Genomic DNA, 16208 nt, shown 5'->3' with positions numbered 1-16208 from the left:
AATGTCTCTATCACCACTCAGAGGGAAGTCCCACTGTGGCTGTGATTTCAGTTTGGGGTATCCCTGCTGTCATCCATTAGACACCAATCCGGAAGCAAGCAGGATGACATAAACAGTTTTATAGAACCACATGACATCGCTGTGCGCTGAGCAGATTTTCTGCTTCCTTAAGCCCTAGCGACCACAGGTACTTAAGCAAAAAGCCCCCAAAGCTCATCAAGTTATCGGGTATTGCTGACACACAGTACATGGGTGCTGGCTGGCTAAGTCCTTTCGCAGAGCCATGCTAGATCCCCTCAGTGACGCAGTGCCTTGTGACTGTGTGACTGCGTGGGGCATTGGACAGGGAAGCTGGGACAGCACCAAGCGAACAGGAGCCCATGCTTCCCACCCAGGCGGCTTCAGAGACTGTGTACAGGACTAGGCAAGTCTGCAAAATGGGCCTGTGAGGTGCTTATGGGAGAGTGGTTCTGGGAGTATTAATTCCCTTCTTTAAATTCACCATATTTTCATGTGTCTCTATGATGGTTAAATATTCATTTATAATCTGAAAACATGACATTCTATATCTAGCTCTGTACAATTGTGTGCCCACTCTATATTTTTCTCAGTTTGGGGGTTATGAGGATTTTCCCCATACCCTTCCAACAGCTAGGAAACTACATTTCATAAGTAGAGAGATGATTGATAATATCATGATTTTAGGTCAATATGCTGTCCTCTTACCTCCTCATACACTGGGTCATCCACCTCTGATAGTCTGTGATCTGTAAAAGACAAAAGCATGTTATCCAGGTCCCTGAAAGATGTCCTTAAAAGGTGTCCCATTGCATGGCAAAATGACCATACAGAATCTTCATTGTACATACGAGGTAGAACAGCTTGACCACGTTTCTACCACAGAGTAACCCTATAAAGTGTAGAACAGAGGAAGGTTTTGCTAAGCAGGCTTAGACACAGCATCATTCACAGGTACCTCCCCTAGCTTCACAGACAGACCTGCACAGAATCTTCAGTGTTTGCCATAGCTCGAAGGACCCCAATGCCTTATCATAGGTAACAGTTATAAAAACAGACAAGTCTACCCAAACTACTCCATATTAAAGATGGTGTGGGTTATTCCTCTGGCCAAAGTGATGCTGTCCTAGGTTTTTTTTTTTCCCATTGCTTATAGAAACAGCATGGCCAAAAGCAACTTGGGGAAGAAAGAGTTTCTTTCATCTTATAGTTTACAGTCTGTCATTGAGGAAGTCGGAACTTCTGGGCAGGAAGTGAAAGAAGCAGGATCACAGAGGAACACTGCTTACAGGCTTGCTAGTCATAGCTCTCCTAGCTTACTTTTTTATACAACTCCAAACCCCCTGTCCTGGGGTGGCGCCACCCACGGGAGGCTGTGCCCCTCCACATCAATCATTAATCAAAATTATGCTCTTGAGACTTGTTACAGGCCAGTCTGATGGAGGCATCTTCTCAACTGAGGCTCCCTCCTCCCAGATGGCTCCAGCTTGTGTCAGATGCTGGAGTCTAACCAGAGCAGATGCCCAAGGCTGTGCAACTCAGAGCACATTCCTCAATTTCTAGGGGGCTCCCTAGATCCTCCTGTGCTTGGCTATCCCTTTGACACTGGTGACTTGCCTCTGTTCCAGTCCACAGAGGAGAGGAGTGCACCTCGCTTCTGGTTTTCAATGGGAGTTTATGTGCCTACCATGTTCAGAGCTCAGAGCCTCAGAGGCCTGCCTGCCTTGAGCAGCTACTCCAGGTAAGAGAGGGCATGATGCTGTCTGCTGCTCCCAGTACCTCAGAAGTAAATGCAGACAGTCGAATGAACCCTTTTCAGTTTATTGTTCAAATATTTGACAGTGCGTGCTGGCGTGACCCAAACAAAGACACCGCCCATCACTCCCAGGTTTTCCTAATTCTGAACCTCAGCACGCAGGAATCAAACCTCCTCCCTGAGAGCAATTTGCCATTCAACATAATTGCTCTGGTAAGCTTAGTCTGTTAAGAAAGCTTTTAGAGGTAAAAGTTCAAACAGATAAAAAAAAAATCTTTAACATAAATCTATCTCTCCAGCAGAAAGGATGCATTATGGCCTGGTGAGTAGGATTCTCCCCCCTCCAGAGCTCCCTCCCCTGCCCATGGCTCCCTCCCCTTCCTGTGGTCTCACCACCTCCCTACACTGCCTCCCCATGGCTTCCTCCCTCTGCATGGCATAGCCTCACTCCTTCTCCAGGCTCCCCATTCCCCCAGCCCCTCCCTGTGGCTTCTTCCCTTCCCTGTGGCCACCCAGCTGCAAAGGACCCAAGGAGCAGGAGCTCACCTTGAAGCACCACTTCTGGGGCATCTGCCTGCTCTCTCTGCTGTCCCTCGGCCTCTCTCCCATGGCCATCTTGGCTTCCCTCTGAAGGATCGCCTTGCATGGCTCCAGCAATTGAGTCTGCCATCTCCTCCAACTTCAGGGGGCCCAGGCGGTCCACTTCAGCTTGCTGCTGCAGTTCCTTCAGGAGACGCCGCAGGAGTGTGTCTAGGGGCACAGACAAGTCACAGCTGATCAGCCACATGGCTTAACAAGTAGCCTGGCTTTGGGAGGAACTTTTTGGTGTTTAGCTGGACATGGAGCTCACAGAGAAGGAAGGACTGACTGACTGACTGACGACTGACTGCCCAGGGAAGGAGAGAAGAAGGCCTCACAATAACTACAGGTTCAGCTGAGGAAGAGTTAGCATCTCCTCAGCAAATGTTGACAAGCTGTGTCTGTCTCTCCTAGAACAGAGAGAAGTTACAGGCTAAGGGGAGACTTGGGTTTACGCTCACTGTCTCTCTCCACCTATACCACTCAGACGCTACAGAAGAGGACAGCTGTCACATTTCCTGAGACTCATGGAGAAAAACCTCTGACCAGCTTGACAATGTGTCTTGCATATGCACAGAGCCTGGTGGCCCCTGTGCTGTGTGTAAAGTGAAGCAAGTTCAAAAAGCAGGTTGCCCACACAGCCCGACAATCCAACATTTGCCGGGAAGGAGCACACACACACAGAGACTCAGGTATTGTCACTGCCTGGGGCCTAGAACCTTCTTCTAGGTCAGGGCCCAGTGGAAGGAGGCATGGGACACACCACTGCTGAAGTCCTCCAGCCTCCACCTATATTCTGCTGCTCCCAGAGCCAGCCTCTACTCTTCACCCTGAGCAGGGACAGCTCTAGCCAACATCTGTGCAGGAGGGCAGGGGATGGGGTCACCAAATATAAGACAGGAAGGTGATGTTTTTCAAAAGACACTTTACGCACTAGTTTTGTTTGAATGAGTATTCGCCACACCTCCATATCCCCAGCACTCCCAATAGCCCTCTGACACTATGGGAAAGACAAGGCCCCATGGTTATGAGACAGGGGTGGGGTCTATGGACGGGGACCAGCTTACTTCAACACAGACCTAGACTTGGGTCCATCTGCTCTATCTGCTTTGGGCTTCTTTATTCAACTAACAGTAGCTATGTAGCACTTTTACAATGAAAACCCCCACACAACTCTGTCCCAGGCCTCACAATGCTTCTCTGTGGGTGTTTTTCTCTCTCTCCCTCCCTCCCTCCTCTGAAGCAAGATCTCTTTGGTCTTGGGCCTACCCATTATAAAACTGCAGGTTGTCAGACATCCTTCATCACAGACAGATGTGGGTAAGGAACCAAGGTTCCCTGCATCTGCCCAGTTTGCTTCTGAACAACTTCTAGACCTCAGTGTAAGGTTAAGGGCAGGAGAATTCCCCCAAGCTCAGATGTCTGGGGTCACAGGTGGTGACTGGAATGGAAGGATATGGCATGCTGAGGGGCTATGGCAGGCCCCCAGAAGTCTATGCACAAGTATACTGTGTATGACATGAAGTGATGACGTCATGTGGAAGGAGAACTGCCCAGGGCCAAGAAGGGACAGGATGTGTATCAGGGCATGCTGGGAGCCCCTGCTGCCACTATCAGAGATCTCATAGAGCTCCATTGGCAGGACACTAAAAACCCTCAAGGCCACATCTTCAAAGAAGGGACACCAAAAGACAGGGTATAGGAAAGATCAATACCATGACAGGATCAGAATAATCCAGAAATTTAGCTGGTGCTGGGAAACCCTTTCGAGGGATCAGTTAACATGGTTCCATTCCTGCATGCACAGAGCCCAGCACAGGGTAAAGTGGCTTGCACACAAGGGAGTTGAAACTTGACCAGGACCCCCAACAAGGAGAGAGCAGGACTGAGGATACTCAGGCAGGGCACAGAAGGAAGGAAAGACTGAAGAAGAAAACCTATGAAAAGGCTTGACCACAGGCCAGAAGCAGGCAATTAGGGGTGAGTCTGAAAACAGCAAACATTGCACAATGGAAAGATTACAGTACCCAGAACCTCCACAACCTGAGAGGCAGGGTTGGGCAGGCCACATCGTTGTTACAGAAATGTCCAGGAAGTAGCTAGGCTAACTGTAGATTGTCACCCCTCCCTCCCCTCCTCCAAATCCAATCCCCCGGTCTCATTCCCAGCTCTGCAGCAGAACACCTAGTGCAGAGTCCCTCCATCCCAACCCCATCTTCAGTGGGTCACACTGATCTCCCCCTCCTAACCTCCCTCCTCCCACTCATTGATTTGTCCCAGCCCCCAACTTCAGCAGACACTCTCTGGGAACCTAAGGCCACTTTACCAGAGAAACAAGTAGGCTAACTGCAGGCCTTCACCTCTCCCTGCATTCTTCCAAGACCAGTCCCCAAGTCTCGTCCCCAACTCTGTAGCAGACCCACCGCTGTGGCCTTTCTCATCCTCTGATCCCATTCCCAGGGAAATTCACAGATCCTGGTAGAACACTCTGCTTTTCTCCCTCTTGTGAACCCCTTCAGCAATCGCCAGTCCACCTGATCCCTGAGTATCAGCTTCCAATACCCAGAAACACATTTTACCTGGAACCCCCAGTGGCCATACCTATCAGGATCCCAGAAGAATTTCCTATCAGGCAACACAACCACTACACTCTCCTAAAAACCAAGAGTGCAACAAAAACCAAGGAACAAAATACCCACCCAACAAAGACAAGAACAGGTATAAGCACCTACAATTACAACCTTCTTGGTTGCCGATGCCTAGACACCAGCATAAAAACACAGTCAATAACAGCAAGAATAATATGTCTCCACTAAGCCCAGCAACCCTGCCACAACATGTCCTGAGTATTCCAACATAGCTGAAACACAAGAAAAAGACCTTAGAACAGCCTTGATGAATATGGTAGAGGTCTATAAAGGGGAAATTAATAAATCCCTCAAGGAAATCTATGAAAACACAAACAAACACTAGAAGGAAATGAATAAAACAATTCAAAACCTGAAAGTGGAAATATAATCAATAAAGAAAGCCCAAACTGAAGAAAATATAAAAATGAGAATTTTAGGAATTTGACCAGGAACCTCAGAGGCAAGTCTCATCAACAGAACACAAGAGATGGAACACAGAATCTCAAGCATTGAAGACTCAATAGAAGAAATGGATATCTCAAAGAAAATGTTAAATCTGAAAAATTCCTGGCACAAAACATCCATGAAATATGAAACACTATGAAAAGATGAAAGATAAGAATAATAGGAATAGAAGAAGGAGAAGAAACCCAGGTCAAGGAAACAGAAAATATTTTCAACAAAACCATAGAAGAAAATTCCCTAACCTAAAGCAGAAGAGATGTGCTGCAGACTCTGAGGGACTACAGATGCCAGCCCGGACCACTATATACCTAGTAAAACTTTCAACACAATAGATGTAGAAAATAAGACATTCCATGATTTAAAAAAAAAAAAAAAAATTTAAGCAACATCTGTCTGCAAAAACAGCCCTACAAGAAGGAAAACTCCAACCTAAAAAGGTCAACCACACCAAGAAAACACAGGAAACGAAGGCTGTTCCAAGAGGTAAGTTCATAGAACTCAGTGCCTACATAAAACAGCTGAAGAGATCTCATACTAGTAACTTAACAGCAGACTTGAAGGCTCTACAGCAAACAAAAGAAACCACACCCAAAGGGAAGAGATGGCAAAAGATAATCAACTCAGGCCTCATATCAATGAGACAGAAACAACAACAACAAATACAAAGAATCAATGAAACAGAGAATTGGTTCTTTGAGAAAATCAGTAAGATTGACAAACCCTTATCCAAATTAAATAAAAGGAGAGAGAAGAACTGAATTGACAAAGTTAGAAATGAAAGCGGGACAATAACAGGCACCAAGGAGGTTCAAAAATCACAAGGACATACTGAAAAAAGCTCCACTCTGCCAAATTAGAAAATCAAAACAAATAGATAGTTTACTTGATACACACCACTTACCAAAGTTAAATCAAGATCAGATAACCAATTTAACAGACCTATAACCCCTGGAGAAATAGAAGCAGTCATTTAAAATCTCATAACCAGAAAAGGTCCAGGGCCAGATGGTTTTAATGTAGAATTCTACCAGACTTTCAAAGAAGAGTTAACCCTAATACTCCTCAAATTATTCCACAAAATAGAATCCAAAGGCACATGGTGCAATTTGTTTTCTAAGGCCACAGTTACCCTAATAAGCAAACCACATAAAGACCCACCAATGAAAGAGAATTACAGACCAACTTCTCTTGTGAACATAGATGCAAAAATATTCAATAAAGCATTCACAAACCAAATCCAAAAAACATATCAGAAAGATCATCTAAAGTGGGCTTCATCCAAGAGATGCCAGGTTCAACATATGTAAATCAATGTAATCAATAAAAGTAACCCACCACATAAGCAAACTGTAAGACAAAAAACACATGATCACTTCATTAGATACAGAAAAGGCCTGTGACAAAATACAACACCCCTTCATGATAAAAGTCCTGGATAGATTAGGAACAGAAGGGACATACCTCAACATAATAAAGGGAGTTTACAACAAGCTCATAGCCAATGTCAACTCAAAGCAATTCCACTAAAATCAGGAACAAGACAAGGTTGTCCACTCTCTCCTTACTATTCAATATAGTACTTAAGACAGAGCAATAAGAGCAACAAGAGATCAGGGGGATATAAATAGCAAGTATCTTTATTTGCAGATGATATGACAATGAGCCTAAAACTTCATCAGAAACCCTTACAACTGAAAAACAACTTCTGCAAAGTTGCTGGATACAAAATTAACTCATAAAAATCAGTATTCCTCCTATACACAAACGACAAGTGGACTGAGAAAGAAATCGGGGAAACAACACCCTTCACAATAGCCTCAAATATTATAAGATATGTTGGGGTAACTCTAACCAAGCAAGTGAAAGACTTGTGTGATTAAAAACTTTAAGACATTGAAAAAAGAAATTGAAGAATATATCAGAAGATGGAAAGACCTCTCATGCTCATGAATTGATAGAATTAATATAGTAAAAATGGCCATCCTACCAAAAGTAATCTACAGATTCAATGCAATCTCCATCAAAATTCCAGCACAATTCTTCACAGATTTTGAAAGGGCAATTTTCATATGGAAACATAAAAACTCAGGGTAGATAAAACAATCCTGAATAATAAATGAACTGCAGGAGGTCTCATCACCCTCGATTGCAATACTACAGAGCTGTAGTAATAAAACCAGCAAAGTACTGACACAAAACCAGAAACGTTGTCAATGGAATCCAACTGAAGACCCAAATACAAATCCAAACACCTATGGATACTTGTTTTATTTTGTTTTGTTTTTTAAATAAAGCCGGAAACACATACTGGAAAACTACAGCCTCTTCAACAAATGGTCCTGGTCAAACTGGATGGCTGCATGTAGAATAATGTAAGTAGATCTATATTTCTCACCCTGAACAAATGGAGTGAAGATCTCAACCTAAAACCAGATACATTGAACCTAATAGAAGAGAAGGTGAGTAATAGCCTTGAACTCATTGGCACGGGAAAAGACTTTCTGAACATAACACCATTAACACAGATGTTAAGATTAAGAATTAATAAATGGGACCTCAAGAAACTGAGAAGTTTCTGCACAGCAAAGGATCCATCATCCATACAAAGTGACAGCCTACAGAATGAGAAATTATTTTTACCAACTACACATCTGAGAGCTAGCATCCTATATATACATATATATAACATTCTATATATGTATGTATATATAAAGAGAGCTCAAGAAACTAGATATCAATAAAACAAAAGACAATTTAAAATGGGGCATAGATTCTTCTCAAAAGAAGAATCTCAAATGGCTGAGAAACACTTAAAGAAATGTTCAACATCCTTAACCATCGGGGAAATGCCAATCAAAACTACTTTGAGATTTCATCTTGCACCTGCCATAATGGCTAAGATCAATAAAACAAGTATCAACTCATGCTGGTGAAGATGTGGAGTAAGGAGGAACTCATCCATTGGTAGTCGGAATTCAAACTTACACAGCCACTGTGGAAATCAATGTGGTAGTTCCTTAGGAAGATGAGACTCAATCTACCTGAAGATCCAACTATACCACTCTGGGGCATATACCTCCCCCAAAAAATACTTCACCCTACCACAGAGACATTTGATCAACCATGTTCATTGCTGCTCTATTCAAAAAGCCAGAAATTGAAAACAACCTAAATGTCCCTCAACAAAAGAATAGCTAAAGAAAACATGTTTCATCCATACAATGGGGTATTACTCCGCCATTAAAAAAATGAAACCATGAAATTTGCAGGTAAATGGATGGAACTAGAAAAAAATCATCCCAAGCGAGGTATCTCTGAAGCAGAAAGACAAATTTGATATGTATTTACTTATATATAGATATTAGCTATTAAGTCAATGATAACCAAGCTACAATATATAGAACCAAAGAGGGTTGGGATAGAGTAAAGGGCTAGTAGAGACAGATATATCTCTTAGAAAAGGGAAACAGAATAGATAGTTATGGAGAGATGGAGGAGGCTGAAGTGGGAGGGTCAAGAGGGGGCACAGTGGGAGAGAATATGGGAAGAGACATATAAAATTAAGGGCCATTTGAGGGATAGTATGGAAACCTAATACAGTGGAAACTTCCTAAAATATTTACATATGTGAAGGCAATCTAAATGGAACTCCCAAATAATGGAGAGAGAGAGAGGGTCCCAACTAGCCATCTTTTGTCACCAAATGAAGCTTCTAATGCTGGGATTTGGTTACATCTAATTGAGTTGTTGGCTAAAGAGGACCCACAGGAATCCTCAAACAACCTAGGCTGTTACCAAGACTATACATTTCTCTCCACAAACTGACAAGGCCTCATTGCTGAAGAAAACACCTATGTGACTCATTGCACATGAAGAAGTTGAGCCGGTGCCTACAGAGAACCTTCATCCCTGTGTGCTAGCATCTTTGGTACAGTGAGCTACTCTGCCCGCTACCAAAAGAGAAACAGAAACACCAAACCAGCCACAAAACCTTTCATCTACAGTGGTGTCCTGCTTCCAAGACATGCTAGTGCAATGGTGGCACAAAGCTTGTAGGAATTACCAACCACTGTCTGGTCTGACTTAAGGCCCGCTCTGTGAGATGTAACCCACATCTGACACTGCTTGAGTGACCAAGAACCAGAGACTTCATAGCTCAAGGAACTAGGTTAAAACCAAATTCTACTGTTCTAAAAAAAAGTAGCAAAAGATGACTCCTAATGATATTCTGCTATATTCCTACATCAGCACCTTGCTCTGCCATCATCAGAGAAACTTCCTCCTGAAGCAGATAGGAACAAATACAGAGACCCACAGCCAGATATTCAGAGTGTGAGAGACCTTGAACACTCATTTCTAAACCCTTTCCCTCAGAGATCAGGGAAGAGGAGGAAGAAAGAGTGGAAGAGCCAGAGGGGGTGGAGGACACCAGGAGAACAAGGCCCTCTGAACCAGCATGATCAAAGCTCTCATGAACTCAGACAATGGAGCAGCATGCACAGGGCCTGTGCGGGTCTGCCCCAGGTCTTCTGCATACACACTAATCTTCCAGTTTAGTGTCTTTATGGGATTCCTGAGTGTGAGTGAGTGGACCTCTGACTCTTGTGCCTTCTCTTGAGCTCTTTTCCTCCTGTTTGTCTTGTCCAACTCCAATGTGTTAGTTTTTGTATTCTTTTTATATTATATCAATTGTATTATAATCCCTTATAAACCTGTTTTTTTTTTTCTAATGAGAGATAGAAAGGAAGTAGATTCTGAAGGGAGGGGAGGTAGGGAAGAACTGAAAAGAGAAAGGGGAAACTGCACTGAGGATATATTATGTGAGGGGAAAAAATCTATTTTCAATAAAAAGAAAAAAAGAAAAAAGAATGTGGCCTCAGGCATCAGTGTAATTTTCTATTTGGTATTATACATATGAATGGCATCTCTAATCAAGAACTTTCAACCCAGAAGTCTGTAGCCAGGGGACATACCCTCCAGACATAAAACTGATCGACAGTTTTATATTGTGCTTACAGAATAGCAACTGGTTAGCCCTGCAGACCTACACGCTGAAAAGGGTGACAGGAGAGTAGACACGGTGCATGGACAGATGCTGGGAAGGGAGACGGCGAGCCTGCTTTTCCTTCTTCTCTAAAAGACATTTGTCTGCTCTGGAGAAGTCATTTCCCCAGGCCCTATAGTTTGTAAAACACACACTGCTGTGCAGACACAGGGGAAATGCGTCTGCTCCCACGGCAACAGGGATTCCTGTTTCCTGTGTGGTATCTGACGAGGACTCCAATAAGGCAGTGCTCCACAAAGGCATCTTTGTCTCAACAGAGATGGCTTCAAGGATGTAACAGCCCCAAGCTATCTGAGGAAACTTGTTCACAGTATATTAGGGGGAAAACCTCCTCTAATAATAATAATTAATGATTTAAAAAAAAAAACAGTAAAAATAGGCAAAGTGGAGGCTGGGTGTGCGATCAGTGGGTAAGGTACTTGTTATGTGAGCAGAAGGACCCAGGTTCAGAGGCCCTACACACATGTAAAAGGCAAATGTTGCAGCGTGTGCCTGTTACCCACTGCTGAAGGAGGCAGAAACACAAAATGCTCAGAGTTCACTGGTCAGCTGGTTGAGCCAGTGAGTGAGAACCAGAGGCCCTGACTCAAAACAAATAAGATGGAAAATAATGAAGGATGAGACTCAGCATTGACTGCTGACTTTCACACACACACACACACACACACACACACACACACACACACACACATGCACACACACACACACACACATGCACACACACACACACACACACGCACACGCACACACGCACACACACACACACACACACACACACACACGCGCGCACACACGCACACACACACTTGCAGATATATCCACAACCACACTCTCACATACACATACACCACATGCACAAAAAAAAAAAAAAAATGGGCAAAGAAAACAGAACAGAGAATTTACAAAAGAAGCTTATGTAGCCAAAAACCTTATGAAAAGATCTATAGTCCTTAGTCACCACAGCCGGGCATGCAATGCCACAGAGACATGTGTCCTATTACAGCTGATGGGGTCAGAGAAGATGGCACATATTTTGGAGGTACATGGAAAAACAGAAGGCTGTCCATGTGGTTGAAGAGGAGTGAATTCCACAGTTCTTGGGGAAGGCTCAGCGATTGTTCACCAAGGTGAATACATGTGCTCTTCATCAGAGGTGCCACACTCTCAGAGGGCAGAGAAATGGCAGCTAGACTATGTGTCCATTCAGAGCCAGTGAGAAACAGGGGTGAGCAGGAGTGCCATGACCCCACAGTCCACCTTGAGTGGAGAGGAACAGTCACTGGTGATCTCATAGGACCTCACTTCAGAACAGCAATTCTCAGCAGGGCACATGGGGAATGTGCAGACAAGGGACACTCTGTGTGGTGTTGGGGGTCGTCACCTAAGCACACACCACTAAACTCATTCCTGGGCACGCTTCTGTCCGTGCATCTCATTATATGCAAATTCCATCTCAGCAACAACAGAATAAGTCTGATGGAAAACCCAGCTTTCTTTTGTTTAGTTTGTGAGTGTTCAGTTCTAACATCACTTGATCCAGAAGCTGTGTCTGACAGTTCAGCTCTGTGTCTCCACCTTCCTGAGGCACACTGCCAGTGCTGCCAGCCACAGAGATCACCAGATGCACGCTGGGTCTCACACTAATCCTTAACCTTAGTGGAGTAGAAACATCTGATTGCTACAAATAAGGAATACAAGCTTTGTCTGTTTTCCAGACCTCTCTCTTTTGAGCTAAACTTGCATGCTTCAAGTATACTGCTCATCTCCTCCTCCCGTCAACAGGCAGGACTGGGCTCTGGACACAAAGCAGTACAGCTTTGTGGGCAAGCCTGTCAACACACAGCACACAGAAACTGCATAGTTTCCAGAAACATTCACACCTACTCCACACTCACAAAGCAGAGCAATGTGCACACGCTCAGGACCAGGGGGGCCTGTGACGGCACGCCACAGATCCATAGCTAAGTGCAATCTATTCTAAGGCTAACCCCAGCTCTGAGGGCTCGGACTCTGGATCTGCATGGATGGAGCAGAATGACATGTCCAGTTAGCACTAGTCTGACCGCTGAGAGGACAGGAAGTAGTGCTCTGGACTTCCAAAGACGGGCATTTAGAGCCTTGGAGTGAGTGCCGGTGGCAAAGGGATGGCGGGTGTCTTTTCCCTAGCTGCAGCTCCCCCCTCTGGGGAGCTCTCACTATCCTCTCAGTTGCACTGCCACACAGCAGGGGCCTTTTCTGGTCTCTGAGGACATCTCTCTAAGCTACTCCAAGAGCGAAGCACGTGGGATCAGTCAGGAGTGAGAAGATGCCATTGTAACTTAAAGTCAGGCTCCACCCGACTAAGGAAGCAGGCAGATGCACGGTGTTTCACATACAGAGTCCTCTCTCCCACTTCCTTCCATGGTCATAAGGCCAACCTCACTCACCATGGCACACACACACTCTCTTCATCAGGAGAAGGAAAAGAATCACAGTGTGGTCCATAACATTGTCGATACTGAGCCCAGCTTTACAGGGGCCTGGGGACAAGGAGAGCACCCAGCTCTAGAAACTGGCATATACTCAACCTGAGAGACTTAGTGCTGTGGAGCTGGGTCATCGAGAGGAAGAGTTGACTACTTCAGGAGAAAGGAGAAGGACTGCCATGTCCCAAAAATGACTCCACAGGGCTGAGAGAGAGAGATGGGACTCAGGCAGACTTGGGAATTCCATGTGGCAGATGGCCTGAGTCTTGGCTCAGAAATCAGGGAGTGTTGATCTCATTGTGACTATTCCTTCATTGGACAATGAAGGCCAATAAGGTATATTTGCCATCCAGTGAAGTCATGTCCTAAGGCTTCAGTACATCACAACTACTGCCTCAACAATGAGCTAATGATATGGATTGGATATGCCCATCATTGCCCATCTTTCTTCCCCACTCCAGTCTATGAAAAGCATGTGGATCTCTGTAATAAATTCCAGCCACACTCACTCACGGCAACCCTTGAGCAGGCAATGCAGAACAGTCAAGAGCCCTTGGATGTTCGGCCATGCAGGCCAACCACAGCCTCTCAATACACCCATTGCACAGTATAATATTACACATGGGATTTGAGGAGATGGTTCAATGGTTAAAAACACTTGCTGCTCTTGCAGAGGACCCTAGTTCAGTTACCAGCACCCACACTGTGGTTCACTACCATACTAGCTACAGTTCCATGGGATCCGATACCCTTTTCTGGCCTCCAGACCTGTACATGGTTTCATACATACATACAGGCAAGAAACTCACACATATAAAATAAATTTTAAAAATTTTAAATGATTATGATTTTTCAATACTACTCTCCTTGTCAAAGTATAAGCTTAAATTTTAAAATAAAATGTGAATTTCAGCCATTAAAGCCAGTACCCAAGCTCCACTCATCTACTTATTTACTCAACTATCCATCCATTTATTCATACACATACACACACATCCACCCATCCATGCATCCTTCTGTACATCCTTCCATCACTAATCTCTCCACCTACCTATCAACCAATAAATCTACTTACCCATCCATCCATCCATCCATCCATCCATCCATCCATCCCCATATATGCATCCATCGTCTACCCACTTATCACTCATGTATCCTTTTGCCTACATATTTCCCATCCACCCATTCCATCCATCCAGTTTATCAACTTATATTGGGAAACTGTTATGTTCAGAGCCCAGAAGTAAACATTATTATAAGCAAGAAAATATTGAAAATTATGGGCATAATTTTCTGGAAGGCTACAAAATTGTTCACATACACACATACATACCACACACCATACACATATAACATATATATGCACATATAAATACATACACGCCATACATATAGAACATACCCACAAATATTTTGAATCTAGAAGGACTTAAGACAGTAGACACCAGAAGCAAACTTAATTTATAGGCCAGGCCAACCATTAGGCTACTGTAAGAGCTAGTGTGGTGATCCCAACACTTTGGAGGCTGATGCAAGAGGATCTAGCATTAGGGGTCAGGTGGACTATACAACAAGTCCATTTTTTCAAAATAAAACAAGCCCCATGAGAGGACTGAGTGACATTTTCCACCATGTTTTCTCTTAAAATAGACAAGTATCCAGGCTAACTTGTCACCCAACCTGTCACTTGTTCCAGTGTTTATGAAGCAACTTTCTTTCCTGAATTTCAACTAAATAGCCTCCAAACTTTTGCAAAAAAAAATCTATTTGTAAACCACTGCATGCATTTTACCCTGCAAGCTGTCGGGCTGACATAAACAGATATGACAAACATCTTCCCAAACTTACCATAAACCTTGAAAATATGCAAAGTCTAAAACTCTACCTTTTTGAAAAGATTTAAAAACTGTATTACTTATTTTTATTATTGAACAAAGGTAGCCCAGTTAATTTACTGATTTTTAAAAAGATCTAAATTACATCTTTGGGGGTGGGGAGATTACTATTTGACTCTGGGGCCCGAGTTATTAAAGCAAAAGTAGAAATTGGGTATTTAATAGAAAACTAATAAAATATAAAAATGAGATAGAATAAAAAATAATCTGTGGGTTCCCCCATCATGACCTTGACCCCCCTGGCTCATACCCCCGTCTCTTCAGCAGGACTCCCAGAGCTCAGCCCAGTGCTTGGCTGTGGATCTCTGCATCTGCTTCCATCTGTTACTGGATAAAGGCTCTCTGATGACAACTCAGTCAGTCACCAATCTGACTACAGGGGAAGGCCAGTTCAGGCACCCTCTCCACTATTGTTATGAGTCTGAACTGGGGTCATCCTTGTGGAGTCCTCAGAGTTTCCCTGGCACCAAGTTTCTTCCTAACCCCCAAATGTGCCCCCATCAAGATATCTCTTTCATTACTCTCTCTCTGCATCCTGCCCCCAACCTGCCTAACCCAACCCCTCATGTTCCTATCCCCTTCCCCATCTCACCCCCCAGTTTACCCAAGAGATCTCTTCTATTTCCCATTCCCAGGGAAATGCATGCATCCCTCTTTGAGCCCTCCTTGTTACCTAGCCTCTCTGGGTCTGTGAACTGTAGCCTGAATATCCTTTACAGCTAATAACCACTTATTGAGTACATACCATGTTTGTCTTTCTGGGTCTGGGTTACCTCACTTAGGATGATTTTTTTTTTCTAGCCATCCATTTGCAGGCAAATTTCATGATGTCATTGTTTTTTTTTGTTTTTGTTTTTTGGGTTTTTTTTATTGTTTTCTTTGGTTTTTGGTTTTTTGTTGTGTTTTTTGTTTTTAACTGCTGAGTAATACTCCATTGTGTGTATTTGCCACATTTTCTTTATCCATTCATTGGTTGAGGGGCATCTAGGTTGTTTCCAGGTTCTGGCCATTATGAATAATGCTGTGATGAACATAAGTGGGCAAGAGACAGCTGACCTGGGTTCCTGGGAGCTCACAGACTCTGGACCCATGGATAGGGAACCTGCATGGGACTGATCTAAGCCCTCTGCATGTGGGTGACAGTTGTATAGCTTGATCTGTTTGTGGGGCTCCTAGCAGTGGGATCTGGGCCTGTTCCTGGTGCTTTAGCTGGTTTTTGAGAACCTATTCCCCATGCTGGGTTGCCTAGCCCAGCCTTGATGCAGGGGGAGGAGCTTGGTCCTGCCTTAACTTAATATGTCATGCTTCATTGACTCCCATGGGAGGCCTGCCTGG

At 44.0% G+C, this 16208-nt stretch overlaps 1 protein-coding gene across 1 annotated transcript in view; it reads right to left on the bottom strand.

Moving 5' to 3' along the window:
* The window catches only part of Ptprn2 (protein tyrosine phosphatase receptor type N2), a 719135-nt gene that overhangs the window by 406867 nt on the left and 296060 nt on the right, over positions 1-16208 (bottom strand). The window contains exons 7-8 of the mRNA XM_028880925.2: positions 2321-2524; positions 727-767 (exon numbers count right to left, since the gene is read on the bottom strand). Coding sequence (XP_028736758.1) covers positions 727-767; positions 2321-2524 — 245 coding nt within the window. The remainder of the gene's footprint in view (positions 1-726; positions 768-2320; positions 2525-16208) is intronic.

The sequence above is a fragment of the Peromyscus leucopus genome, chromosome 14, assembly GCF_004664715.2.
Source record: "Peromyscus leucopus breed LL Stock chromosome 14, UCI_PerLeu_2.1, whole genome shotgun sequence".
Lineage (NCBI taxonomy): Eukaryota > Metazoa > Chordata > Mammalia > Rodentia > Cricetidae > Peromyscus > Peromyscus leucopus.
Note: the sequence above shows the minus strand (reverse complement) of the source record. Positions and strands in the feature narration are given on the sequence as shown.